The sequence below is a fragment of the Saccoglossus kowalevskii genome, chromosome 22 (genome assembly GCF_978046115.1).
Source record: "Saccoglossus kowalevskii chromosome 22, keSacKowa6.1, whole genome shotgun sequence".
NCBI classification, from domain to species: Eukaryota; Metazoa; Hemichordata; class Enteropneusta; family Harrimaniidae; genus Saccoglossus; species Saccoglossus kowalevskii.
The window spans coordinates 15,744,392-15,772,029 of NC_140662.1; the positions used below are offsets into that span (position 1 = coordinate 15,744,392).

The 27,638-nt window shown below is 33.5% G+C and overlaps 1 protein-coding gene across 2 annotated transcripts in view; it reads right to left on the bottom strand.

The window, feature by feature from the left end:
* LOC100375294 (mitogen-activated protein kinase kinase kinase 13-A-like) overlaps positions 1-25,658 on the bottom strand; it is a 34,188-nt gene extending 8,530 nt beyond the window's left edge. The window contains exons 1-8 of one of the 2 annotated variants that reach the window (XM_085496168.1): positions 25,518-25,658; positions 12,034-12,191; positions 7,617-7,861; positions 7,027-7,210; positions 3,565-3,756; positions 2,615-2,825; positions 1,372-1,478; positions 816-924 (exon numbers count right to left, since the gene is read on the bottom strand). In XM_085496168.1, coding sequence (XP_085352294.1) covers positions 816-924; positions 1,372-1,478; positions 2,615-2,825; positions 3,565-3,756; positions 7,027-7,210; positions 7,617-7,861; positions 12,034-12,182 — 1,197 coding nt within the window. In that variant the 5' untranslated portion in view covers positions 12,183-12,191; positions 25,518-25,658. Of the gene's footprint in view, positions 1-815; positions 925-1,371; positions 1,479-2,614; positions 2,826-3,564; positions 3,757-7,026; positions 7,211-7,607; positions 7,862-12,033; positions 12,192-25,517 lie in introns of both variants that reach the window. The other variant, XM_085496167.1, reaches the window with a different exon arrangement.
* Between the last annotated feature and the right edge of the window lie 1,980 nt (positions 25,659-27,638).

Here is a 27,638-nt window from a genome sequence, read left to right on the forward strand (position 1 = left end):
ACAAGTGTACAGCACAAAACATTTTTCATTGTCGTTTCAGACTGTTATTAAATAATTACTACAAGCCAGAACAAGCAGCCTGTCGGCTGAGATAGCTCCACTGTTAGCAATGCACATTGCAATTATAGAACTGAAGATATCATTAGAAAATGAACAATATGTATAGTATCAAAGCAATCAGACTTGCTGTTTTCAACAGAATTCAAAAATATCACTTTCCACCAAAAATGACAAAAATATTCATCAAAATTAGATAATTGAAGATATCACCACGAAATGAACAAATCTGAGAGAGGTCCACATGTAGTACATATATATGTAATATCAAAGCAATTGGTTTTCAACAAGAAGTTGAAAATATCACTTTTTAGCAAAAATGACAAAAATATTCACCAAAATTAGAGAATTAAAGATATCATTACAAAATGAACAAATCTAAAAGAGGTCTACCCAAGGTACATATGCACCAAGTATCAAAGCATTCAGGCTTATCATTTTCAAGAAGTCGAAAAAGTAATTAAAACATTGACACGGACGACGACAGACAATCACTCATATGATAAGCTCCGCTCAACAAAGTCGACAGCGGAGCTAAAAAGTGGAAAATAATAAAATTATCCATGAATACCACAAAGTATGAACTCAGGCAGTAGAATAGCACATCGACCTCCGCTACGCGTTTGTTGATATGATCATCGTACTGCCTTCATGCATACTTTGCGGTATTCTCGTAGAAACCTCATACATGTCTCATACAGTCTTTACAAACAGAACTACAGACTACAAATAGAACTTTCTCTTTCTCCATCACTTACCTGCTTATCAAAGTAAGACTCCTGCGGCGTTGAAAGGAAATCTGATGAGGCTATATCAATATGCATTAATACTTGACGAAATGAAGGTCTATTCTTTGGTTTACCATGCCTACGAATATAGAAAGTTATGAATCACACACTCTATTTCATCGATATCTGTCAAATGAATTCAGAAATACAGACTTTATAGAGGTTGAGAAGGGATAAGAAATGGTATTGCAAAGTGAGGTGGAAATTCAATTTGAACGTATTAATCGGAAAATTTACATTTCCACAGGCCTTCCCAGGATATAGTACCCAATCATTATCAAGATTTTACAATTGCATATTCAAATCATCCATCTAATAGTTTTAGAGAAGCTAGACAAGATTTTTTTTAATGTATGCTCCCAAGATACACATACAGATGTATTGTAAGAAATTTGCATATGTAAATTAGCTAATCTGCATATCAACATGTTGTGACAGGAAATATTAGCCAATCATTATCAGGATTTTACAATCACAGATCATTCAGCTTATGCATGTACATACAGAAAAGAAGATGAGATCTTACCAGCACTGTCTCATCAACAGCTGGAACCCTTCCGGACAGGTACGTGGTATCGGTAATTTCAAACTATTACTCCCAACACCCCAGATAATAGCTGAAGAATCCACATCCTGTATGATCAAATATCAACGATTTAAACAACATATTTTTTCTTGCCATAATTTTAGTGCAGCATTTCACAAATTTTTATGAATTTTTCTGTAATTTATTTCTTGATTTTGGATCAAATTAATTTATAATTCATTTTTCTATCCCCTACAAATCATAATAATAAAATTTGACAAAATATGAAAAAAATTTCGCTCATTAGTTATATAGATAGTGACTGCAATAAAAAAATTAAAGTGAGAGGGTCGTCACCTGCGCACGCGCGGGAATTGAGTCCCAAACGACGATAGCAACACACGCTAAAAACGCAAAGGCTCATGGGTAGACGCGTGTCTGTAAACAATGACACGCTATGGCCATCTGACGCATGCGCAGGTGACAACTCTCTCGCTTTAACTAAACTTGTTCACATAATAAAACTACATAACTATGTTTTTTTTTTAAATAATTTTTAACAAGACCTGGAGCCAAAAATAAATTATCTCTATTTGGTAAAAAATTAACACAAAAATGATGATGATTTTTTTTTTTAGAAAATCCAGGCAATAAATGTTCCTAAATATATATATTCAAACCATGTATTCAAGATTTCAACTTTAGAACACATTTCTCCTGGGTGCTCGGAGATAGGGATCTCAGCTTATTGAGGTGGATGGAATAAAACCTTTATAATGAATTAATTAACCCAATTCATGCTAAAAATAAATGAATATGGACGACCTTTATAGAAGGTCATGTATCCTTTGGCTGATATTTCAGGAATTCATTGTACAAAAAATAATTTTTATTTTATTTTCAAAAGTTATTTGCTGTCAAATTTAACCAATCGATCAAAAACATTTTCCAGGATCTTTAAGGCCCCCTAACCTGAATCTTAACACTCCCCAAATGTAATGGTATATGATCTTTCCAAGTAACGATGTGTCCTGAAGATGGGCATATACAATTACAATGGCAAGAGGGTCACTGGTGGGGTTGAGATTAGAATTATGGGTGAGGGGACCAGAGGAAGCTCTTACTAAGGATTAAAAAAAACCTACATTTTTAAAAAAATTTAAAAAAATGAGTTGAACTTCATAAAACAACATTTTTGTTTGCCATAAATCATGAATACAGCAGTATAAAAAAATAACCTTACCTTATATGGCATTTCACCGGTAAGCAACTCCCATAATACAACACCAAAGGACCAAACATCTACTTTTTCAGAACAGGGTTCATTGCGTATAACCTCCGGCGCCATCCAAGCGACAGTGCCCGCAAACGACATCTTGGTGCTCTTTTCATTCCATTCTTTACAGGTACCAAAATCAGAAATTTTTACTACATCCCTGTTACATACTAGTACACTGAAAAATGAAAAACTAATATTACCCGGGGTAATCTTATTTATGTATGAACAACAGCATGTTTAGCAGAATGTTTATCAGTCAAGTTGCCCAACTACATACATGTATCAAACTAGAAGTACGTAAATATTAATATAAAGAGCCTTGACCTGTCCACAATATTTATTTGTATACTGTAATATTAATATTTGCTCTATTAAGAGCAAATGTGCTTGCGTAAATGTACTTATATAAATCAGGAAATTGCGTCTTTAGCCAAATATACAATAATTGTTTCATTAGTAGCAAAATGTTCTTACATAAATGACAGTTGTCAAAATATCTATATACCGTATTTACTAAATTAATAGCGCATATAAATGACGGAATTATGTTTTTTGGCCAAACATAACATATTTGTTACACTAGTGCAAGGGGTTTCACAAATGCATTTAATAGCAGGCCACCATCCTGTAACAACAGGCCAAAAATAAACTAAAAAGGCTCTCAGCAGTGCGAAGCGCTGCAGCGAGACCGGCGTAGGCTGTCTGAGGGAGGGGTGGAGTAGACGACCAATTTGGGCTTGTAGCCAGCCATATGGCCGGCGGCCGGCTCTTAACGAAACTCCTGACTAGTGGAAATGTGCTTACGTAAATAGCAGCTGGGAAAGTATACTGATTTACTCAAGTCATACCATACATGCATATTTTGGTTTATTTACATTCCAAAAGAACATTCACGGTACTGTAAACACACTTACTTGGGTGATTTAAGATCTCTGTGTATAATTTTATGAGAGTGTAAGTAGTTCATTCCAGTAGCGATGTGTTTACTCCACTGCACCATTAAATTGGGTGGAATTTCTCGCCCTTCACGTAAAACCTCATACAACTGACCATACGGGCAATAATCCATCACAATGCAGTAACAAGGAGCTTGGGTACACACACCTCTGTAAAACAGAAATAGAAACATAAATGTACAACCTATTTCTAACCAATAGCTACACAAAATGCACTGGGTATTTAAAAATATTCAAGTAAATCAGCTTTTTTTGTGTTTTATTTAAAAAAAAGAAAAAGTCACTAGAGTATATGTTTAGAGATGTGTGTATAGAAAGTAAAATCATGCAGTAAAATCAGGCAACGTTTTTTTTCATTTTTCACCTGTCAAAATGCTTCTGCACATTTTATGAATTGTCCTCATTTTCTTAGTTAATTTTTGACTAATTTGACATAATTTCATATTATTATTGTTCTTGATCAAAATTTTTGAATAAATATTGACTTTGGTTGGGTAATGCTAGTATAAATAAAGAAATATACATTTGTTGTTCAGAGATTTGATCTTGATTTGGATACAGACAGACAATCATTCCAGTTACATGTATGTTGACGTTAACAAAGAGAAACATAGTTGAACTCTGGTGACCTTGCCCTTTGTTATATAATATAATTCCCTTTATCATAGTTTGTTTCAATATAAATATGCATTGTCATAATTAATTTTGAATACAAACAAGTTTTGGGGTTGAAACAACAGTGGGGAATCAGTCTACCGAATGTCCTTAAAAGATGTAAATAACTTACAAAAATATTGGTGCCTTATTTGTTTAATTATTTTAAGGGACATAATTTCCAGCTTTATTCAAAGTAATTCAGACATTTTAGTATAAAAACAAATGTCTCATTGCAAAAAAAAGTGCTGCATTTAGATGTGAATAGATTCATAAAACATGCAAGATAACAGAAAATCTTAGCTGGCTTTAGTCCAAGTATTTTGTACAGGTGTCTGTCAAATATTAATGATTTACTGAGACAAATATGAACTGCCTCATTGTGTGACTACTGTATTATATGAAAAGTAAAAAAAAAAAACACCCTTTATGAATAGCTATCATGTTGCAAGCTCTGCTTTGTATGCAAATCAACTTAAATAGTTAGTTGGTGTCCAGTGGAGGGAGAAGTCAACAGTACTGTTGCCTCCTGAGAATCTACATCTTCAAACACTGCATTCTTTGAAGTGCATTTTTAAACTAGTATTATAAAAACTCTATCATTCTGTTCTAATAGCTGAAACATATTCCTGTGAGTTTTCATTTGTCGAATGAACTGTTTGTCAAATACAGAATACATATATTTAAGAATAATTTTCTTTTTAAAATGTGGATGAAATGTTTTGCTTTTAATGTATTTTTTATGTATTGTTTTTGATTTGATAACTTTTGACTAAACAGATTTTCTATTAGCTTCAGATCTTGATCAAAGTTTGGCACCCAGTTCATAGCAGTGCTTATATTGATTTTCTGACATCTTGTTTTCTGTAAAGAATTTATTGGTGGGTTTGCAAATGTGTATCAGACTGTGCAATCTCTCCATGAGTTGGTTTTGAAACCCAGTATGGGATTCTGAGATACATTACCAAGGATATTATTACAAGATAAATCATTTGCTTCATTGAACACATACAACAATGCATATTTCCACTGAGATCAGTGACTTTTGATGTGTATCACCAGTGATCAGTCAAGTAGAAACAGTCAAAATATTTTATCAGATTTTCTCAATTTTTGCATGATATTTTCATACAGGACATCTGTTGTTCAAACTCAGGGAAGACTTTATACTGATGAATAAGGTGACCAAGTTTGATAAAGTTTGGAATGAAATTAGTAAAGTTATTATGCACAGAATAACAATTATTAACGATTACGACGACGACAACGACAACAACAACGACAACGCCGGACAAAATTTTTCCCTTAATATACCTTTCCCTTCCATCTTTGATGGTACAGGCAAGGTAAAAAGCACTGACAATCAAATTTTCAGGACATTTTTAAAATTTCAAGAATTATTGATAAATTCATTAATATTGATAACTGCCTGTTAAAAACAACACATTCTGTCAAAAACTGTCATCAAAATTTAGGGAAAAATACAGAAAATTATAAAATATTTAGCTACTTTTTAGCGGCAAATTTCACATGTCAGAAGTGTTATGTCATATATTATTTACATGTCTTGGAAGTAGAAGTAGAAACAGAAAGTATCATTTGGGACTTGTATTATGTCATTTTTCATAAAGATGTTGAATTTTTAATATCTTATTTGGATAGCGTAAGATAGGAGTCAGAATAGATGGCTGAACTGTTAGTGTCACTGACCTCTGATGATTCAGCCCCACATATATGGAGATAGTCGTAACCTGGATATATTGTGAGTCATAGCCCAATACTCAAGTCAATTGTTCAGATCCCCCTCTAGGGGATATTGAGGTAAGTAAATTTTCCCTCTCCTAGAAGCTGATTTTTCATCTCGAAGTCGATGTGTTTGTAGGTTGTTTAACCGTTTCACGACCAGTTCCCTTCTTTCCTCACAAATTCACATAATAGTCCTGTTTATAGTCCGCAATTTCCTTCAGACGATTGGGACAAAAATAGCCAATTTTTTGAGTAAAAACTGAAAATTCACTCAAATGTTTTTCTGTTAGCTCCAAAATTAGGCTTCATTTCCAGAAATATTGAGAAATTATAAAAAATTTGGGCGAGAAAGTCTGGTGGTGAAAAGGTAAATGCCAGATTGACCATTCGCTCATGAGACATTCAAATCTGGGTCAATCTAGCTAAAAAATTTACAATTATTTTTATCTGTGATAATCAGTAAATTGAGAAGTGAAATTCAGAGTGTAATTCATCTCAACAACGAGATTGCTATCAAGCTTGTCATAAAGACAAAAATATCCTAATGTGATACATGTGATTAACTTGGTTAGAAATTCAATCCCAACATCATTTAGTACCATCACAATGTTTTTTTATAATACTAAAAAAATTTTAAAAAAATAAGTCTAAAACTAACAACAACATCCATATATTTCCTTCAATTTTGTATCTAACTAATAAACATTCAAATATGATTAATATATTTTTATCAAAAATCTTAAACTAGCATCTTCTAAGCAAACTGTGAACTAGACTACCTTGTGGATGGATACAAGATACAATGGTAGTAAGAAGGGTTGGGATGGATACATTGTCTATAATGATAGTGAGAAGGTTTGTGGAAAGATACAAGTCCTAAAATGGTAGTGAGGAGGGTTGAGGAAGGATACATGGCCTACAATGGTAGTGAGAGGGATTGAGGATGGATACATGGTCTATAATGGTAACAAAAGCTTTGTGGAAGGATACAATGGTAGTGAGTAAGTAAATTAAACTCACCTTATTGTCACTAAATTAGGATGGTTTAATTTCCGTAGATGCCTAATATCAGTTTCTACTTTGTCTTTAACTTTCTTCACAGCGACCTGCTGACCTTTGTAACAGCCTAGAAATACTGCTCCTTGTGCCCCACTGCCAAGCCATTGCAATCCACTGATGTCTTCAAATGGAACCTCCCAATCATCTAGAAAACAAACATCAACCATCCAATCAATTATGACGCGAGTAAACTTACAGTAGACAACGATGAAGTTTTAACATTTGATATTCTTTGAAGACAAGTCTTCCAATCAGACTGCCACCATGAGGCAATCAAAATGGGGAGATTTTTAACTAACTACAGCAGGATGTCTGCAGAGGGACGCTGCTGTGTAAAATGGAAGCTGAATTATTTCGAGCCTACCTGTAGAGTTATAGAGGCTACCAACTCTCAAAAAATGTTTGATTAGGGCTATTTTTCCTGTCTTCTCAAATTATCAAAACACAAAAAATTCAAAGTCTCATAAATGTTCACAATAAATCTACTGCATCATGCACTGCAATGTATAAATTCTTGTGAGAAACTAGAGAAATACACCCACATGTACTACCTGAAGCGAGTTTTTCAGCTACCGCTGTTTTTCCGATGATAGTCCATACTGGTCTCAGACAGCCCCAGATGCCTTCGAAAAAGGTGGATCTACGAGGAGGCTGAAAATGAACCGCTGGTGCGGTCTTAACTTGGACTTGATCACTAGATTCTGAATCGGCATTGTAGCGTGCTATCGTTGGCACTGTTAATGGCGTATCTGTTGATTTCAAGTCAATTTCTTCGCATTCATCAAGGCACAGCATGCTGGGGAGATAAAGATTGATTTCTGATGTAATTATTGCTCTTCGAGAAGTGCATATAAAGGGAAGTGTCAAAAAATTTGAAGGGCAGTGTTCGTCAACGCATGTAAAATACATAGTTTTCATGAAAATTGACAACCAGAATATACTACACTCCAGTATAATTTCCAGTGTATGCCCTTCTAATACTGTAAAATACTTTATTTTAGCTGGAATTAATTTTCGCTGAAAAGACTTTTTGGGTGTTTTGTATGGAATTTATTTTCACTTATTATTGACAAGTTGAATGTACAATATAGGAAACAAGTCATTGTCAATGACACGTCCCCGTTCCGTTCATATTTGAGTGACATATACATTCAAAGCAGATCATGACCGAAATGCACCTGCATATGTACAACACATTGTGCTAAATCTGAACAAAATCCATCCATGCATGACTGAGATCCGGTTCTGGAATTGTGAAAATACGTGATTTTGATGCATTTTCGGCCTTAAAATGGCCATCATTTCGCTATTGTTAAGCAGATCATGAAACAAAGGCACATATCTATTTGTGACATGATGTACCATGTGTGTGTGAAGTTTGAACTTGATCAATCCAGACATGTCTTGGATACGGATCCAGAACTGAATTCTTTAACAAAATGGCCGCCAGTCGGCCATTTCGAACTTGATCCGAAAAAAAAAAAGACGTGCATCAAGGTCCTATTATGTTTAATGTATGTACCAAATTTGAACAAAATCCATCCATGCATAACTGAGATACGGGTCCGGAATGGTGAAAATGTGCGATTTCAATGCATTTTCGGCCTTAAAGCGGCCGCCATTTGGCTATCGTTAATGAGATCATGATACAAATGCACATACATATTTGTGACATGATGTACCTTGTGTGTGTGAAGTTTGAACTCGATCAATCCAAGCATGTCTCGGATACGGATCCAGAACTGAATTCTTTAAAACAAAATGGCCGCCAGTCGGCTATTTCGAACTTGATCCGAAAAAAAAAATGACGTGCATCAAGGTCCTATTATGTTTAATGTATGTACCAAGTTTGAATGAAATCCGTCCATGCATAACTGAGATCCGGGTCCGGAATGGTGAAAATGTGCGATTTCAATGCAGTTTCGGCCTTAAAGCGGCCGCCATTTGGCTATCGTTAATGAGATCATGAAACAAATACACATACATATTTGTGACATGATGTACCTTGTGTGTGTGAAGTTTGAACTTGATCAATCCAGACATGTCTCGGATACGGATCCAGAACTGAATTCTTTAAAACAAAATGGCCGCCAGTCGGCTATTTCGAACTTGATCCGAAAAAAAAAATGATGTGCATCAAGGTCCTATTATGTTTAATGTATGTACCAAATTTGAATGAAATCCGTCCATGCATAACTGAGATCCGGGTCCGGAATGGTGAAAATGTGCGATTTCAATGCATTTTCGGCCTTAAAGCGGCCGCCATTTGGCTATCGTTAATGAGATCATGAAACAAATGCACATACATATTTGTGACATGATGTACCTTGTGTGTGTGAAGTTTGAACTCGATCAATCCAAGCATGTCTCAGATACGGATCCAGAACTGAATTCTTTAAAACAAAATGGCCGCCAGTCGGCCATTTCGAACCCGATCCAAAAAAAAAAATGACGTGCATCAAGGTCCTATTATGTTTAATGTATGTACCAAATTTGAACAAAATCCGTCCATGCATAACTGAGATCCGGGTCCGGAATGGTGAAAATGTGCGATTTTGATGCATTTTCGGCCTTAAAATGGCCGCTATTCGGCTATCGTTAATCGGATCATGAAAAAAATGCATGTGCATATGTCCCATATAATGTGTGATGTATGAGTGAAGTTTGAACTCAATCGGTCCATGCATGTTCGAGATACAGGTGATCACGGACGCACGGACGCACGGACGGACGGACGCACACAGGGCAAAACATAAGTCCCCGTTTTCGGACTGCGTCCGAACGGGGACTAAAAAGGTATATTCGCTGGATTTTATTTTCACTGAATCATTCCTTTAGCGAAAATAACAAAAATTAATTCCAATCGAAAAATAAAGTATTTTACAGTAGAGCAAATAGAGTAGATCAATAGAAGCTTTGGGAAAAGGTAAAATTTTTGCCACAGATAGAATATAAGTATACACAGAAACTGGTCTAAACCAAACTATGTGAAAAAAAAATCAAAATAAATCATAAAATGAAATTCTCTATATAAAGCAAACAGTAATCTGTTGTTTTTTTTGCTTTCTCTGCTTTTCAGTTTTGACAGGGTCTACTGTAGAATGTTAGCACAACCGTTTAATGTCTGAACCAGGGGTTTTGTTAAGAGGCAACTGACGCCTAATTATCTATCTCCTCAGCTTGCTCAGTCGGCTACTTTGTATTCAAAGACTTGCAATCGATAGAGAAGTGTCATATTTTGGAATTATACTAAATCTAAATCTAGCCACCTACTCCAACATTTAGTGAAACCTCTGATGAATAAAGTTTTTGAGAAATTAATTCATGACAGTGTTATTGATACATCTATCACATTTTTTTTTTCTTATTTGGTTGTCCAAATTGAACGTCGTCATGAATAATTTATCTCTTGATTTTGAGCATCATTTGAAACAAACACTAGAACAATAAACCCTAAATTTAAAAGTTTATGATGACTGGTAAGAAAAATAATCTTCACAACAACCAAAGTTCAGTGACCTAAGCATTTTTTTAACTAACAAAATACAAAGCATTTTATCTCTTGACCACAGAGTTTATCAAAACCATGAGCTATTCAAATTACTCCACTGGGGTCATTGTTCATGCTGGAATCCCAGGGTTAGCCGAACATGCTTATGTTGCGGCCATGATTACAACTACAATACAGCTATCTGACAACCTGTCAGATGCATCTGTAGAGAAAAAAAAATAGTCAGTGAGACACCCATTGATTTTGTTTTAGTATTGCTGTATTTAGCCAGGTATCTGTCTATGCTTGTGAAACCACCCACTAATTTTCAGAATCTGGGCGGATAAATTTAAGTGTTGTAAGCCCTGACATGGAAATTTCAAAATACCATAGTTGCTCTATTAGTAGCGCTTACGAGGTGTTTTGATGGTCAACAAAAGTAATTATGTTTATGATAAAGTATAAAAAAAAAATTATTTTGGGTTTACATGTGCTTCTATTGGAGATGGGCATCTAATAAAGAAAATACCACCAATGAAGCTTCTTCAATAGAAGTGCACATAAACCCCAAATTACTAGATCGATGAAATACAACTACAATATTCCAACGTAACTCTGGCATTTACGCAAGCACATAAACTAATAACAGGATTGATTTGTATCACAATATTTTTGAAAAAAAAAAAAAAAATGCATAATTTCTACACCTATTCAGATTTTAGAGATTTTGTATGAACCATTGTAGGTCTGCCCTTGAATAGATTAAATCCAGTAAATGTTCACATGCAAGTATCTAAAAATTCAGCACATTGTTTTCTGGTCCTTGGGCATATACATGTACAAACTGTACCTAGATAATAACAGTTCAATCCCCTGTCAGGGTTGGGCTGGAACTTCTATTTACATAATACGCCCTTATAATATTTTAACTTTTTTACCACCAGTTCTATTTTTTATCACAAATTCACAAAATAGTCCTGTTTATAAAATCTGCATTTTTCTTCAGAAGATTGGTATAAAAAATAGCCAATTTTTTTAGTAAAAACTGAAAATTGACTTAAATTGTGTCTGTTGGCTCCAAAATTATGGTTCTTTTCCAGAAATATTGAAAAGGTTATTTGAATACTAGAACTAGTAGATAAAATCTATGCAAGTAGAGCACTGTATAAGACTTAATTATTAGCTGGGTTTTATTTTTCTATTATTGTACTGATAGTTAAATGCTGAAATTAAAACCCAGTCAATATACAAAAATTTAACAAGAGAATGCATTGTTTCCTTGAAATACCAATGAATCTAAAACTGAGAGAATAATCAGAATGATCATTTGCTCTGTTATTATCATACACACTTACGAAAGTTACAAAGCTGCGTCAATGGCCAAAATAAATAATACTTGAAAGACCTAACATATGATTAATTCATTTGATGTTTTTCGTGATTTCTATCGGATAATAGAACAAATACGGTATACATACCTTTTAGAAAAATCTTCATGATCAGTGCTATTTGTCAATATATTTAAGGTAGCTGGACTATGTCTGCTATCAATTGGTTCATCCTTGCTGCCCGTATTTCCATTCGTCCCTGACATACTTGCCATTTTATAAGGCCACTGGGGCTGCATTACATACAGCTGCAAATTAAACACAAAGACAATATATTACAAATTGGATTTTCTTATTCCCAGAAAAAATTGCTGAGATAATATCATACAAAATAAGTACCGTACTTTAAGCTGGAATTTATCTTGTATTAGATTTTTATTTTAAATTTTGTTTTTAATCCATGTGTTAGTTTTACCACATGAGTTAGCACATGGTGATATGTCATTTATCAAGGCGTATACTTATAATAGTATACAAACAATGGGAAATTCATTTTCCATCTGTCCCAGGTGCTGTTTGCATATGCATGACATGAACACGCCGCCGACATTTTACCCCATGTGTAACTACAAAAGTCGTTTTGGCTTTGTACAACGTGGATTAACAAATTGACAGAACAGTTTTACAGAATTAAAAATGGGTGACATAAAAATAATAATTTGTTTTTAGCAACCCCAACCCTCCCCCAAAATATCATAGTTACACACGTCAGAGGAACAATAGACGCAGCAATGGGAGAAAATGGAACACTATAAGAGGGGCAAAAATAAGACGTGTAGATCGCTCTTTCTCAATGATCACGGCAGCTATTTGCCTCTAAGCTCTGCCCAGATTGACAGTATAATTTATTCGCAATCATCTGATGGAATTGACATGCAAGCAATTAAAGAAAAAGAATATTTCTCCCAAAAAATAAATCAAGTCCAAGCAAAATATTTTAAACACTATATAGCAATAATAATATTTTTAATTTTGTACCCTCTGTACAGAAAATATATTATTCCTGATGAAAATAATAAATCACTGAACAGAACGAGGCAGATGGGCTCGAACCGTTTCATTTGTATTACCTGAAACAGCTAAGAATTAATTATTCACAATATTTTCCTGTATGGAAAAATAAGTCTTTATTCTAATCACATATTTACATATTAACACATTTCCTTCTGTTTTTCCCACCAATTTTGGCACATCTGAGGATGGATGATTTTAGTAGGCGTGTAATTGTTGAAAGGAATTTTAGTTGACACTGTATGTAGGTCAAATTAATTTCAAAATTAATTTTATTTCACGTATGTAGACCCCTACATCTCACATGTCAGGAAAAAAAATGAGTGAAATTTCAGATCTTCAAAGAAAATCAGATGTAACTTTGTCCTTGAAAAATTTACTTATTAAAAATATTGAACATTCATAACAGCAGAAATTAAATGTGAACATTATACCCACCAAAATATTTCACACAATTTTAAGTTTTTTTCTATTACTTATTGTTAATTTTGAGCTAAATGATAATGATAAGAACACGCAAAAAGAGAAAATTAGTTTATGCGGGATAAAAACATTTACTTTGGAATACAAAATTGAATACTAGTAGTTTACATTCCACAGTATGTATATTTGAAGAGAATTTAAATTAATTAAAATTTTATATCTGATACAAAATAATTACAATCAATACAATTGAATCACATTCCAGCTAGAATATATTTTATATTCAGCATGCTGCAAAATATATTTGTGAGTGCGTTATTTTCACTAGATGCAAAAGTAAACGTCAACAGAGAGTAAAGCTATTTTTGATGTCATTGCATCCAATTTGTACCTTGTTTTCTCATCAGAACTGCACAGGACATTACGTGAACTGAGAGACAAACTGTTCATCACTAACATGATTGATCAATACTTACTGAAATCACCATTCCTACCCCCCCCCCTAGTGGTGTTATAGCGCCCTCACATGGTGTTAATAATTTATTGACATCACCATCTTGAATTTTTTAAGCCTATTCTTAGGAACCAAATTAATGTTTTTAGTGTTTATTTCGGTGTTGTATTTTCATAATAATCATGGATATGTTGAAGAATTTACAGGAAATACACTAATCAATATTTAATGTTGAAAAAAAGCATGGTATTGTCAACTGCATAATTTCCCGGATCTAATGATTATATTGCACTCATAGAGACAAAATTTCACAAAATTCACCGTGACTTTGTGTTGCAAAAGAAATCTTCATTAAATTGTGCGATTTTCAGACGTGCAACATTCAGGTTTGAAGTAAAAAGTATTTCAAGGATACACAGGCACTAAAACTAATCACATTAATTTATAGCTTTTCTGGGGTATCCTTCATTGTGACCTTGTGTAAACAATTCAGCAACATTAGCTGACTAAAGCTGTTAATCAATGACCGACAGGTAATAACGAAAACCGCTTGCTTCAGCACGCTTCACATTTTTTTTTATAACGTCAACAAACCCATTTTAACAATCATGAATGACAGTTTCATTAATATTAATATTTCAAAAACGCTGAACACATATCCTGCTTTCGGTTTTATGAGACGAATACTTCAGAAAATTTGTATCATTTGTATCATTTATCTAATTTACGAGGGTTCGTAATATTTATTACTCCCCCGATAACGAAATCATTTACTCCATTGTGTTACGTGAGATATGGACAGAAATATTACCACATCTAATAACGTATATCACCTTCACCAGTATACAATTATTATATCACCATGGCGATACGCATAATAATTATATACTGGAGAAATATTGTTTTGAATTCAGACTTCATATTGTAATACTACTGGGAGAAACGATAGTACATACTGCACTATAATAAATATTTTAATTATTCAAGCGCCAATGAATTGTCAGTGAATTCACATGTGAATTCATCGGTAATACCATGTCTGTACATACCCATGGCTTTGAGAAAGTAAATTAATTTTGAAATGCAACGTGCTAAAGAATTAATTAAATCATTTCGATGTAGACAGAATGACTGATAGAATAAAACTATATATGGGTTGTGAAGTTTGTGTCATTTCAGGTTGCCCTGTGGGTGTATTATAAATTATCTGATATGTCAGGTTATATGTATTCATTATGTCGGATACTTACAAGGATATCGCATTGTTTCGTTGTCATGCACTGGCATCTGGCACAGTTTTCATTTTTATTGCTATTGTCGAATAAAATTATCGATATAAATCTCTGCATTATTCGTTCGATTGTTTAGAATTGTTTCCTCAACGGAACACAAACACAATTCAGGGGATTGAGCATCATTTAGAAATCGTATTTTCATTAAAACACAAAACTAGATTCTGTATTCAATTTTAATAAAGTGCACCCTATTTATAGAATTATTGCAGATCACTTTACGGAATAACTCAAGATTTCAAATGACCTATATAATGATATATCTATATTATTTCAATGTCACATTCTTACCCCTATCGATTAGCAAAAAAATTGAAATAACATCAGTAAACTCAATATTGAATATTTGAAGATAATTAATACCCCTAATAGTTGCCAGGCAACCTAGAATAAATTATTTATGAATATATATCAGTGAATTGAATGAAAACATAATTTGTGGTTAAAAATGTGACAATGTGCTTTATTTATCAAAATGATGCAGGACTTTATTCTGTGAATTTCTATCGCTCTTTTGAATTTTGTAACACTAAACATTTCTCTGGGATTCGTCAGACAAAATAGCCATAGTGACTTTCATGTAATCTAGCCGCCATGAAGGCCCTGAGGTGATCGAATTGCGATTATATCTTGAAGCCAAATTTGAGTGCTTTAGAGAATTATGCATAGCTTACTTGAATTGAGTAACTGTATATAATATAATGCTACAATGTATCGGATAGGAATGACAAAAACGTGCCCTGCTACAGATTCAGAGTAGTTGTGGAATAATTAAAATATTTGCAACACTTCACACAAATATACTCTGCTACATGCAAAAATATTGATTATTTTTTTAACGTTTTGATCTGAAACTGTAAGCCACGCTGATTTCTATCGGTTTCGCCAACAATCATTATTTAAATTCAGAAAAATTATAAATTATAGAAAAATTTATTTATTCGGAATGTTTTGTTCCTTACACAGAATATTGCGAAATCTAGATGATCCAACGGCGCAATATAAATTTTACAGTCTACTTTAAAAGCAAATGGGGATGTATAGCAGGTTTAATGTCATGGTGTTCTTGTTTTAATCCCAATTTGACGATAAATGTTGACGGTTATGACGTCCATGTGTAGGAGTAACCTACATACAAATTAATGAATAGTTCATGAATTGACGCACATTAGCCATAAATTGTGCTTTTAACTTGTTTCTGTAAAATTTTAGATGAAAACTCAACATCAACATGATAGGTATGTTTATTGTACAAGAAATGCTGCAGTACCGGCAATACTGAATTTGCTTCACTGGTCACGCATGCACTTGCGTAAATAACAAAGGTATCACGTACATGTATATACATGTATGGTCAAAATAGGTCAGCTCTAGCATACAATTAATTTTAATATTTTGTTTATGTGTGCCGATTTTTGAGATGCGCATATAATAGAGTAATTATGGTAATTTCTTTTTTTAGAAGTGTTCTACTCCCAGGTTACATAACGTTACTGCATAAACCAGTTGTGGTAATTTCACATCAGCCCAATATTCAAGAACGATTCATAAAACTGCCACGGCTGGTCCAGTCTATTTCCCAATATTAGGGAGGGATACCCATTTTTATACAAAAAGGGATCTAATTTATATTAGGATACTTTGAATATACTGTCAGATTTCCTTATTGGCACATGCTACACAAAAATGATAATGCATTTCCTAACTGGCATTTTATAAAATATTTCAAAATTCCCAAATAAATATGGATGAAATGATGGAAATTGACATTGCTCATGATTTTGAATGTATTACTTGTGACCAGTACACATTTCTACCTGTAAGTGTTTTGATTTATCAATATGCACAATTATCAACTTGTACGAGTTTTCACCAAACACAAGCTTCTAAGAGAGCGATACAGAATGATAGATGAAATTTGTCAGAAAGTTGACCTGTACGAGTTTTGACCATCCACATAGCTTTTAGAGAAATACAAAAGAATGATTGAGTTCGACCATTAAGTCACCATTAAGACGAATTAAAATAGAAAGCCGCTCCCGCCTATCTTTGTAACTTGGATTAATCACCACCTGTACAGGTACGTATCCTCTATGGTACAAGACTAATGGGATACTTGATAGCTATGCAACGGTAGTTAATAGGGAGTCTTCGTAGTTAGTGGCTCCACAGGGAGCCACCAAAGTTATTTCTGTTGTTGGACAACTCATTATACTTGATGAATTTAAGCCCCACTAATGAATGAGCTAGCGAGCAGTGCTTTAATTAGAGGAGGTTTTATCTTTTTGAAGATTGTTACAGCACAAATAAAGATCACAGTCGGCGCCATCCTCAAATATCCAATCAGACTGCAAGAAATGTTCCAAGGATGAACATTGTATAGATATAATTTTTGAAATTTTCTCTTCATAAGCAAATAAACTATGTGATCATCAAAACGTTAAAAAATGAACAGTATAACCGGCCACAAATTCCAAAAGCAGAGACTACTAAATAATAAATAATACAGACCATTAACTAATTTACTGACGCACATCTTCAACATAATTGGGAATCTTTTAAGAAGGGAGGTAGTTAAATGGTGAACAATATTTGGTGAGAATCCTTGTCATAATTGGTAATCTTACACTTCAAAATAAATGGGGGTGAGAAAAAGAGTCAACTGTTATTTATTATTTAAAAGTCAGGTAGTTGTTTTCCAAAATTCAAATGGAAATATATATTCTGCTATGTGTATATACATGTATAAAAATAACTGTAAACAAAGTGTTCTGGATAAACATGTACATTTAATGTAAAAAGATCCCTCCATGATTTTCAATGGCTCAACTCTTAATTAATTTTTTTTCCAGGGAAAATTTTGTTCTCACATTATCCAACCTTGTAATCGCATTATTCATCCGTTACATGAACTACTTTCAGGACACCCTCCTCACATGGTCAACTACAAGGAGACATTCGCTTAATTAGTATTTTAACAATGTTTTATTTTTGATAAATTTTTCAAGAAATCACTTAGGTACAAACAAATTGCCAATCAGACACTATTTTGTGAAAAAAAAAAGACGAAGGTGTTTTTTTTTTTCAAACACTGATGTTGAACATGAATCTCATTGCATAACCTTGCATGGTCAGAAAACGATTGTCTCCTAAATAGACCTACATTTCTTTCCAGGTCCCATAATGAATCTTTTCATTTTCAATAAATAAAGCGTCTTCTTGACTTTGCCGGAGAATGTAAGCATGAGAGTAGACCAATTATAACACAGCGTTCCATCCTAGCTTTATCAGTACACATCATCTGTACAGCTTTTTTCTTAAAGGGCGGTGGTCGTCGCACAGAGCGTGTTCGAATTTCATGTAAATAAACAATGCATTTTACATGCGTTGCTATGAGTCCCATATCGAGCAGGACACGTCGCGACGACTGCTGCCCTTTAATGTTATCAAGCAGTAAAAAGAATAAATTTAATTTGAATTTTTTGGCAAAGTAGAATAAGTTGCTCAGTGCTACATTTACTTTGAAGTGAAAACAGCACTACATGAATTAAAACTTTTTAATATAGCATCCTCCTAAGGGCAATTAAGCATGACAATGTTACCAAGAATGGCCACTGAAGTTTTAAACCGGGAGGGTCGTCACCTGCGCACACGGGAATTGCATCCCAAGCAATGATGACATGCGCTAAAAACACAAAGGCTCATGGATAGCTGCAAGTTTGTGAACACTGACACGCTATGGCTATCTGACGCATGCGCAGGTGACAATTCCCCTCGCTTTAAGTTTAAGCTTCAAGTGATATGTTAATTAGTATTGTTGTTACATAATATTTATGCAAATTATTATGCAAATTAGTGAGTGTTTACATGTGGAAAATAGACCAATGTTAAATCAACTTTAAGAGTTTAAAAATAAAAATAACTTATTATGAAGTCACCGCATGTGTTTAAACTTGTATTAGTAGTACGTTTTGATGCAGGCACTATGTATCGGATAAGTACTTGATCTCCTTTGTGAACATTCACCTTGCAACAACTCAGCATTCAAGTCAAAGATAAGATGGGTATCAAGTTATTGCGATTAAAGAAGTAGTGTCACAACAAAACAGACTTGATGGATTTGGAATCTTTCTTGTTTTCACCCGGATTCTGGCTAGTTTTTGAATATGTGCAATAATCAAGGCTCCTCAGTTCCCAGGATTGCACCATGGAATCATGGGATACTATTGTTTTTCTTGTTTAATTAAACAACCAATTTGTTGTTTTCCATTGTTTTGAATTTGAATGATTCATAAGAAATTTTACTCAATACAATACTTAAATTAAATTTAAAGTAACCTCTGGTAGCATAGTGGTTGTCGCATCAGACTCATGATCGGTAGACCCAAGTTCAAACATACCTCAGGCTGAACACCAAGAAGGGTTGACCCCTACCCTGGGTGAGTGTACCACAGACTCAATGGGAAGGCCAATTCCACTGGCGGGGTCTCATTCACTAATCAATGCGACTTTGGGGGAACCTTAGTTAAGGTCCGCAGGTGATTGTGTTCGACCGAGCCTGGTTGACATCAGGACAGCGCATTAAATTGCCATTTGATAGAGAGATGGCCACACAGCCCTGTCATGTAGTCCCAAACATGAATACGACTTCTGTGACAAAAATGCAGTGTTTCAGGACTAGCACTTGCAACTTGCACATACAAAAAGTCAGGAGAGACAACAGCGACATTAAATGTCCAAAACTGTTACCGGGCACAAAAACATTTTAAAACAAGCAGCCTCTCGGCTGAGATAGCTCCGCTGTTAGCAATGCACATTTCAATTGAAGAACAGAAGATATCATTAGAAAATGAACAATATGCATAGTATCAATGCAATGGGACTTGCTGTTTTCAACAAGAATTCAAAAATATAATTTTTAACCATAAATGATTGTGGTTTTTAAAATATCACTTTTTACCAAAAATGACAAAAATATTCATCAAAATTAGAGAATTGAAGATATCATCATGAAATGAACAAATTTGAGAGTGGTCCATATGTAGTATCTACTTAAGCAATTGGACTTGTCGTTTTTAACAAGAAGTCGAAAATATCACTTTTCACCAAAAATGACAAAAATATTTACCAAAATTAGAGAATTAAAGATATCATTACAAAATGAACAAATCTGAGAGAGGTCCACATGTAGAACCTATATATGTAATATCAAAGCAATTGGACTTGCGGCTTTTAACAAGAAGTTGAAAATATCACTTTTTCCCCAAAATGACAAAAATATTTACCAAAATTAGAAAGTTAAAGATATCATCATGAAATGAACAAATTTGAGAGTGGTCCACATGTAGTACCTATATATGTAATATCAAAGCAATTGGATTGTAGTTTTTAACAAGAAGTCGAAAATATCACTTTTTACCGCAAAATAACAAAAATATTCACCAAAATTAGAAAATTAAAGATATCATTACAAAATGAACAAATCTGAGAGTGATTCACATGTAGTACCTATATATGTAATATCAAAGCAATTGGACTTGCGGTTTTTAACAAGAAGTCGAAAATATAACTTTTTACCAAAAATGACAAAAATATTCACCAAAATTAGAGAATGGAAGATATGACCATGAAATGAACAAATTTGAGAGAGGTCTACCCAAGGTACATATTCACCAAGTATCAAAAGCATTCAGGCTTGTAGTTTTCGAGAAGAAGTCGAAAAAGTAAAACATTGACACGGACGACGGACACCGGACGACACCAGACAATCACTCATATGATAAGCTCCGCTCGACAAAGTCGACAGCGGAGCTAAAAACACACCTCTGAATAAATAACCTTGATTGAATACAAAAATGACAATTATGTTTGATTTTGTGATTAGACACCACAACCTCTGTGTGTTAACCTTTTCACCACCAGACTTTCTTGCCAGTTTTTTTCTGTGCTTTTTCTAAAATTTTTCAATATTTCTGGAAATGAACCCTAATGTTGGAACCAACAGACAAAATTTAAGTCAATTTTCATTTTTTAACTAAAATAATTTAGCTATGTTTGTCCCAATCTTCTGAAGGAAAGTGCAGACTATAAACGGGACTATTTTGTGAATTTGTGATGAAAAGAGGGAAGTGGTAGTGAGAAAATTTAATGAGATCTGCCAAAATTTATAATTTATGATCAAAGTACAAATAAAACTAGATTATTATCATCTACTACAACATTTTTGATGCCTGAAATATTTTTGGGTAATTTGAAATTCTACGATAATGCTCACGATAGCAGTAAAATCCCATGAAGTTTCAAAAATTGTGAACTTCTAGAGTCATCACATTTCGTGCATTTTGCTAGAAAAAGATAGCGAAAAATGAACAAAGAAATAACCAAATCTAAACTGAGTTATGTCCTTGCCATTGTGCTTTAGTCAATAGAATTTAGCATAATTACATTTTCAAGTTTTTTTTATGTATTTGTTTAATGGAAATGTACATTTGTATGGAAATGGAAATTGTATTATTGTAACTACCACAAAATAAAACCAATTAACACAGAATATAGCTAATCAAGTTTCAAAAATTAAATTCATTTTAATTTAATATTAATGAAGTTTTCTAATTACTTAAATTATCTCAGCATAGCAGATATAAACACATTTTTGTCGAAGACACCTTTTAAAAAAAAAATTGAGGCAGTGAGAATTGTGATTCAGAGACACAGTAACAACATTTTGTTTTTCAGAAACGCCATTATGTTAAGTATTAGTAAAATCTGTATTAGAAACAGCGGCTTCTTTTAAAATTGTACAGTGCATCAGAGGGGATGCGGCTTCGATTAGAGCATCTACACATATGAGAAATGATGAATTTTTGGTTTTTGGTTGTTTTAAAATAATGGGTGAGGCTTCTATTAGAGACGCATCTTATACACATACATGTAATACAGATTTTACAGTATTACAGCAAGTGTGATTCTCAACAACACGATACATACTGAAAAGTAGAAGTCTTATGTGGTCAGGTGAATGTAAAATTACATGAAGCCAACAAGGGCTCACTGAGTTTAATTTTAGCAGATTTGGTGTCACACTCGCCACTTTGTAAAGAAACAAAAATACACTGTATTGTTAAATGTGCGCATGGTTTTAATTTAACGCATTTAACTACTAACAAAATAAGCACTATAAAAAAGCCAGTTAATAATTGAACCATGTGTTGTTGTGCAATATCTACCCACTTTATGGTAAGTAGGACGAAAACAAAAAAGAATGCGTGCCTGTGTACCGCCCCCAATCTAATATGTATATAAACAATGTACCAATCTCTGTTATGCAAATAATTTGTAACTTTGTGACAAATTATTGATTTGCCAGATTATGTCATGTGACGCAGGAAGGTCTGTGTCTTAGTGATTATTTTATGATTATTTAGAATAATTAGCTCCAGGGATAGTGTGTATTTGACACTAGCATGTAAAATAGCAGGATGTTTTCAAAACCATGTCAAATGTAATAAAACAAGAATACTGAATTAATCCTTAATTTGACGAGGAATGCATTTATTTTCAATTTTTGTTTATTCAAATTTTTTCCATTAACATCATTTACAATAATCTAACCACTGATTGAGAAAATGTGGAATAGCAAACTGTCAATTTGGGCAACACCAACAACACATGCTATTCCACAAAATAATGTAAAATTCATTACTTTTTGACAGAAAACATTTTTTACTTAATTAATTATATTGTACTGTAGATAATTTTCACTGTTATTTAATTTCACTATATTGATAATTTGAGCAAGGATTTTCCAGCGAAACAATAAGTTCTATTGTAATTTACGTATTTACATGGATGTAATTTAACGAATTTTTAATTAACAGCGAATAAAGCAAAATTTAAAAACAAGCGGATAATGCGTTTATATTATGCGATCATAAACTCTCGTATCATGCGAGTTGTAAAACAAATTGAGTGAAATTACGAACATAAAAAATAAACAAACTGGAATTGTAAACACGGCAATGTAGATAAAAGAAGCGTATCACTGTAAATCACAGTCAAATTTGAGTGTCACAATCCTTAGAGCATATTTGGATCAAAAGCAAAAAGTTTATTTTATGCAACTAATCTCAAAAAATATTTATTTCTATGCAAATTAGCTGCTGTCATTTCACTAATATTGTGATAATTTTTAATGACCTCTCATTTCTTCTGCTGGGAACCAATTTATTTGTATAAAAAGAAAATTAAAAAAAAAATCATGGTAAAATGCTGGTAGCCCACTATTTGATAGCCCATTTGGGTTAAAGGCAGGTGGTCGTCCGTTGCACCCACTATATTATTCTCATATGAACAAAAATGGTTACTTGACTGTTGTGCAGTCCAACGAGTACAAGCAGAGACATTACCAAGTTTCAATAAGATAATTTGTTCAGTGATTGGAAGGTATGAAGAAGTTACCAGTACCTGCAGTACTTAGTTCAATTCACACCCAGGTCAAAACTCATATTTGTGATTTTGCAATAAAAGATTGGATTGTGGGAAAATCAATGTTTATCAAAATAGATCTTGCACGTGCATGGCGCTGACCACTGCCCCTTCAGTACATACCGTGAGCCATGCAAATGAGTATGGAAAAAAAAAGTGTCACATTGGTGACATCCATAGACAAATTGTTTATAGTAAAAACTATTTTTAGTGATCTCTAACCTGTCATTCAAAACACATTGATATAGTGTTTTCAGTAATAAATAAATTGTAGCTTGTATGGGTCTACTAAATCACATCATAAATTATTTAAAGCGATAGAGTCGTCACCCGCGCATGCGTCAAACGGCCATAGCGAACAAGCATCTACCTATGAGCATTTGTGTTTTAGTGGGCATTGTTATCATATGGAATTCCCGCAGGTGCGTAGTTGACGACCATATTCGTCAAATAGAGAAGTATACAAGTCATAGTGAAAAAGCAAATGCAATAAAGCATTTCTTTTTCATTGCTACATTGTATGAATTTTTACAACTTTATAATGGGGAAAGGATCCCAGTGAAAGTTACAACTGCTAGAAAAATTCAAGGTTTTCACTGACTTGCGTAAATGTGCTTATTCCCCACTGCGGAAAAACTGTCAAAAAAGATGTGTTCACTGTGATTGGGAAATACACTACCAAAAAGGAATGACAATATTCTATTCCATATACATTTTTTTTGCTTTGCTTTTGTTTTGTTTTTTCATTTTTTATCATTTAAATCTGTGTTACACTAATAATTTTGAGTGTAAAATAAAGAAATTACTATATATTGTTTGATCATAACATTTTAGAAATTAAAAATACAACCTGATTAATTGAAATTATTATTTGTGTCTTGTACATTGTATTACAAATACAACAATTTACTGATGAAATTTGATTGTGCAATTCAATTCTATGTAAGTAGGTATATTATTGTGAAGTGAAAGGTCTAATACACAAAAATGCACTGGTTTATGAAACAGGTGGGGCGTTTTTATCATTTGTTTGTTTATGTCAAAGTTCAAGCCATGCATGTTATTTAGATCAGAAATAGTTATGATTTTAAAAAGAAAAATATCTAAATATAAATTATTTGCATTCAATGAGTATCTGCTTGAATAAAATCAGTAGACTATACCAAATATATATATACATGTATATATATATATATATATATATATATTTCAGAATTATGCATGTTCTCTCTCATATTAAAACTTCTGCTATGTTATTTATACCCACAGAGTTAATTATATTTTCAGTTGTTCACGAAATACTCATTAATATTCATAGCTTTTGTTCTTGTAAATTACAGAGGAATTGTGACAGGTAATGAATGAAATATTTGTACATCGTGAAACAGTTTCACTTCCATTTTTGTGGAATAAAGGCTTATTTTGTCACAGAAAATAATTTATTTAATCACAATAGTGTTGTATAATAATAGTTTGTTAATAATAGTTTTTATTGGTAATAAAAAAAAAAAAAACATCCTCCCACCACAATGGCTTCTGAAATGATTTTCACATCACGGTAGTACTAGTGCATAGTGCGATGGTCGACTGAATGGGTGGTTCCCGTTTATTTACGCTTCCAGGGCAATATACACCGCGGTCAAAATGTGTGTATTGAGGACGATCGGTAAAAGTCCAAGCTTTGTCGGCGGATTACACAGTAACTTCGGTCAAGGTAAACGTGTTTTTTTCAAGGTTATGTTCCAAACATGGCGAGTGTCACCGAAGTGACGTGTAGCCAACATAATAATAATATTACAGATGAAAATGGCGTCCATCGTACGACACTGGAAGCGGATCCTTACAAACCCGATGGTTGTTTTCACGATTATAACTCAAATACATGACATAATAGTCAAAAGGTTACATACCTAAGACTCCAGATTGTAAATAAGGTAATGCAAGGAACAAGAAAACGACTGTCTTTGGTCAATAACATCCAATGTACGGTATATTCCGGTATCTTCAGAACTGCTTTGGGAATTTATCAATTTCGGCTGATGCAACTTCTGTCTGCGGTCCCACTGAATCACTATTCAAAATTACGTTACGAATGTCTCGTAACATACACACACGTGATTTGCGCTAATTTGTGTTCTCCTTTGTCTACAACTATAGAACCAACGCTAAAGTATGTGAAAGTCGTTTCACAAACTAAATGTTCATATCGAATATACAATGACCGGGGAGTAGGCTTTCAAATTAGAATGGCTATCATGTGACCAGTTTGATGCCGTATATAGAAATGACGTCAAATTACCCAGAACGCATTGCGGTTGACCTGTCTTTGTGTTGGTGATTCAATCTTTCGATAACGAGGTTACGTAGGTGTCCTATTATTATCGTTCTACCGGAAATTTAGAAACGATTTATTATTACTTTTCCGTTCACCAAAGACTCAACTGAATCATCCTAATTATCTGGATAAAATGTTTAAAAAAAAAACTTGATAAACAATCATAACAAAATATTCCTTGATTTCTCAATTAGTGATTCATTTCACAAAACGGTTAAACAGTTGAAGAGTAATAACAATCGCGCAAGAAGAGTTACGTTGAGGGACCACGATTTGTATCAACTGCAGCGAACATCTACGAAATATGAATTCCTCGTATTATCGTACTGTTTTGCAGATTAAAGTAATACAGCCTACAACAATACATACATGCATTTACGAACCATACAATGCAGATAACCACATTTATATCAGGTCACAATGCCTATACACAAATAAAACAGGTCGTCACATGGGCACTGTTGAAACCAATGTACGTACTGTGCACTTGTATAAAAATATGTGACGAAATACCATTGTTTTCAGTGTAACCATGGAGCTATTACGGAAGTTGGGAACCCGTTGTTTGATATACTCGTATATATACCAGATTATAAACATATCACTTAAGCCGGATGAATTAGTTGTGGAAAACACCAGTGTCCAAAGTTATTTATAACAACTGAAAGTTTTAAAAAAAAATTAAAATATAATTTGTCTTAAATTTTGCTGTTATTGTGTTCATGATTATTGTCACAGAGACATTCTAGTCGATACTGATTGGTTAGATGTAAAAAAAAAGGCACAAATAGTGCTGGATTAGTGTGTGTATCGTTTTATTCTGAAAGAAGCAAAAGAACAGCACAATGTAGATAATATTAGCCAGTTATCAATCATCGTGAAAGTTAAATTAAGAGACCAATACAAACAGTCTTGGAAGGATCAGCTAAACTCATCCACTAGTAGTAGAGACAAAAATGAAGGCAATAAACTTAGGACATATAAACAATTTGAAATAAACTATGAACTTGAAAATTATCTAAATGAAATAAATAACTTTAGTTTACGTAGAGTGTTATCAAAATTCAGGCTTAGTGGTCATATTTTGGAAATTGAACTGGGGAGAAGGAGAAACCCAAAACTACCAGCAGCAGAAAGATTCTGTAATGTGATCAAGGCGATATTGAAGATGAAAAACATTTTCTTTTGAGCTGCTCACATTTTGAAAATGAAAGAAAAATCCTCCTGAAAAACTGCAAAATTACCTCAAGTGAAAAGAACAAAGACGTAATGTTCTTAACAATTATGAAAAATAACATTGCTTTGTCTCTATATCTTAAAAATACCATATTTATTCCATCGTTAGAATTTTACCTGGCGACTGTCATCTCAGAATTGTTCTACAGTCGGCAATACATGTATCGATTGAAGATCAAACGTCACGTCATCAATATATATATATGTAAGGCATTTCGTAAACAGTTTAGTTTCCGTGTCGTTTGCGTGCGCGTCTTTTACCCGATAGTGTCACCAGGGATACACAAGTCCGTCCTTGTATTACCGTGTACTTCATTGTGCGTGACCTAAAATAATTCTTGTTCGGAAGTTTAAAAAGCAGTGCAGTGTGATCTAGCTGAAAATATTCCCCGAAAATCACCAAAACAATATTCCTGGCGCAAAACAATTCATGTTCACCGTAAATCACAGTCTTTCGTAT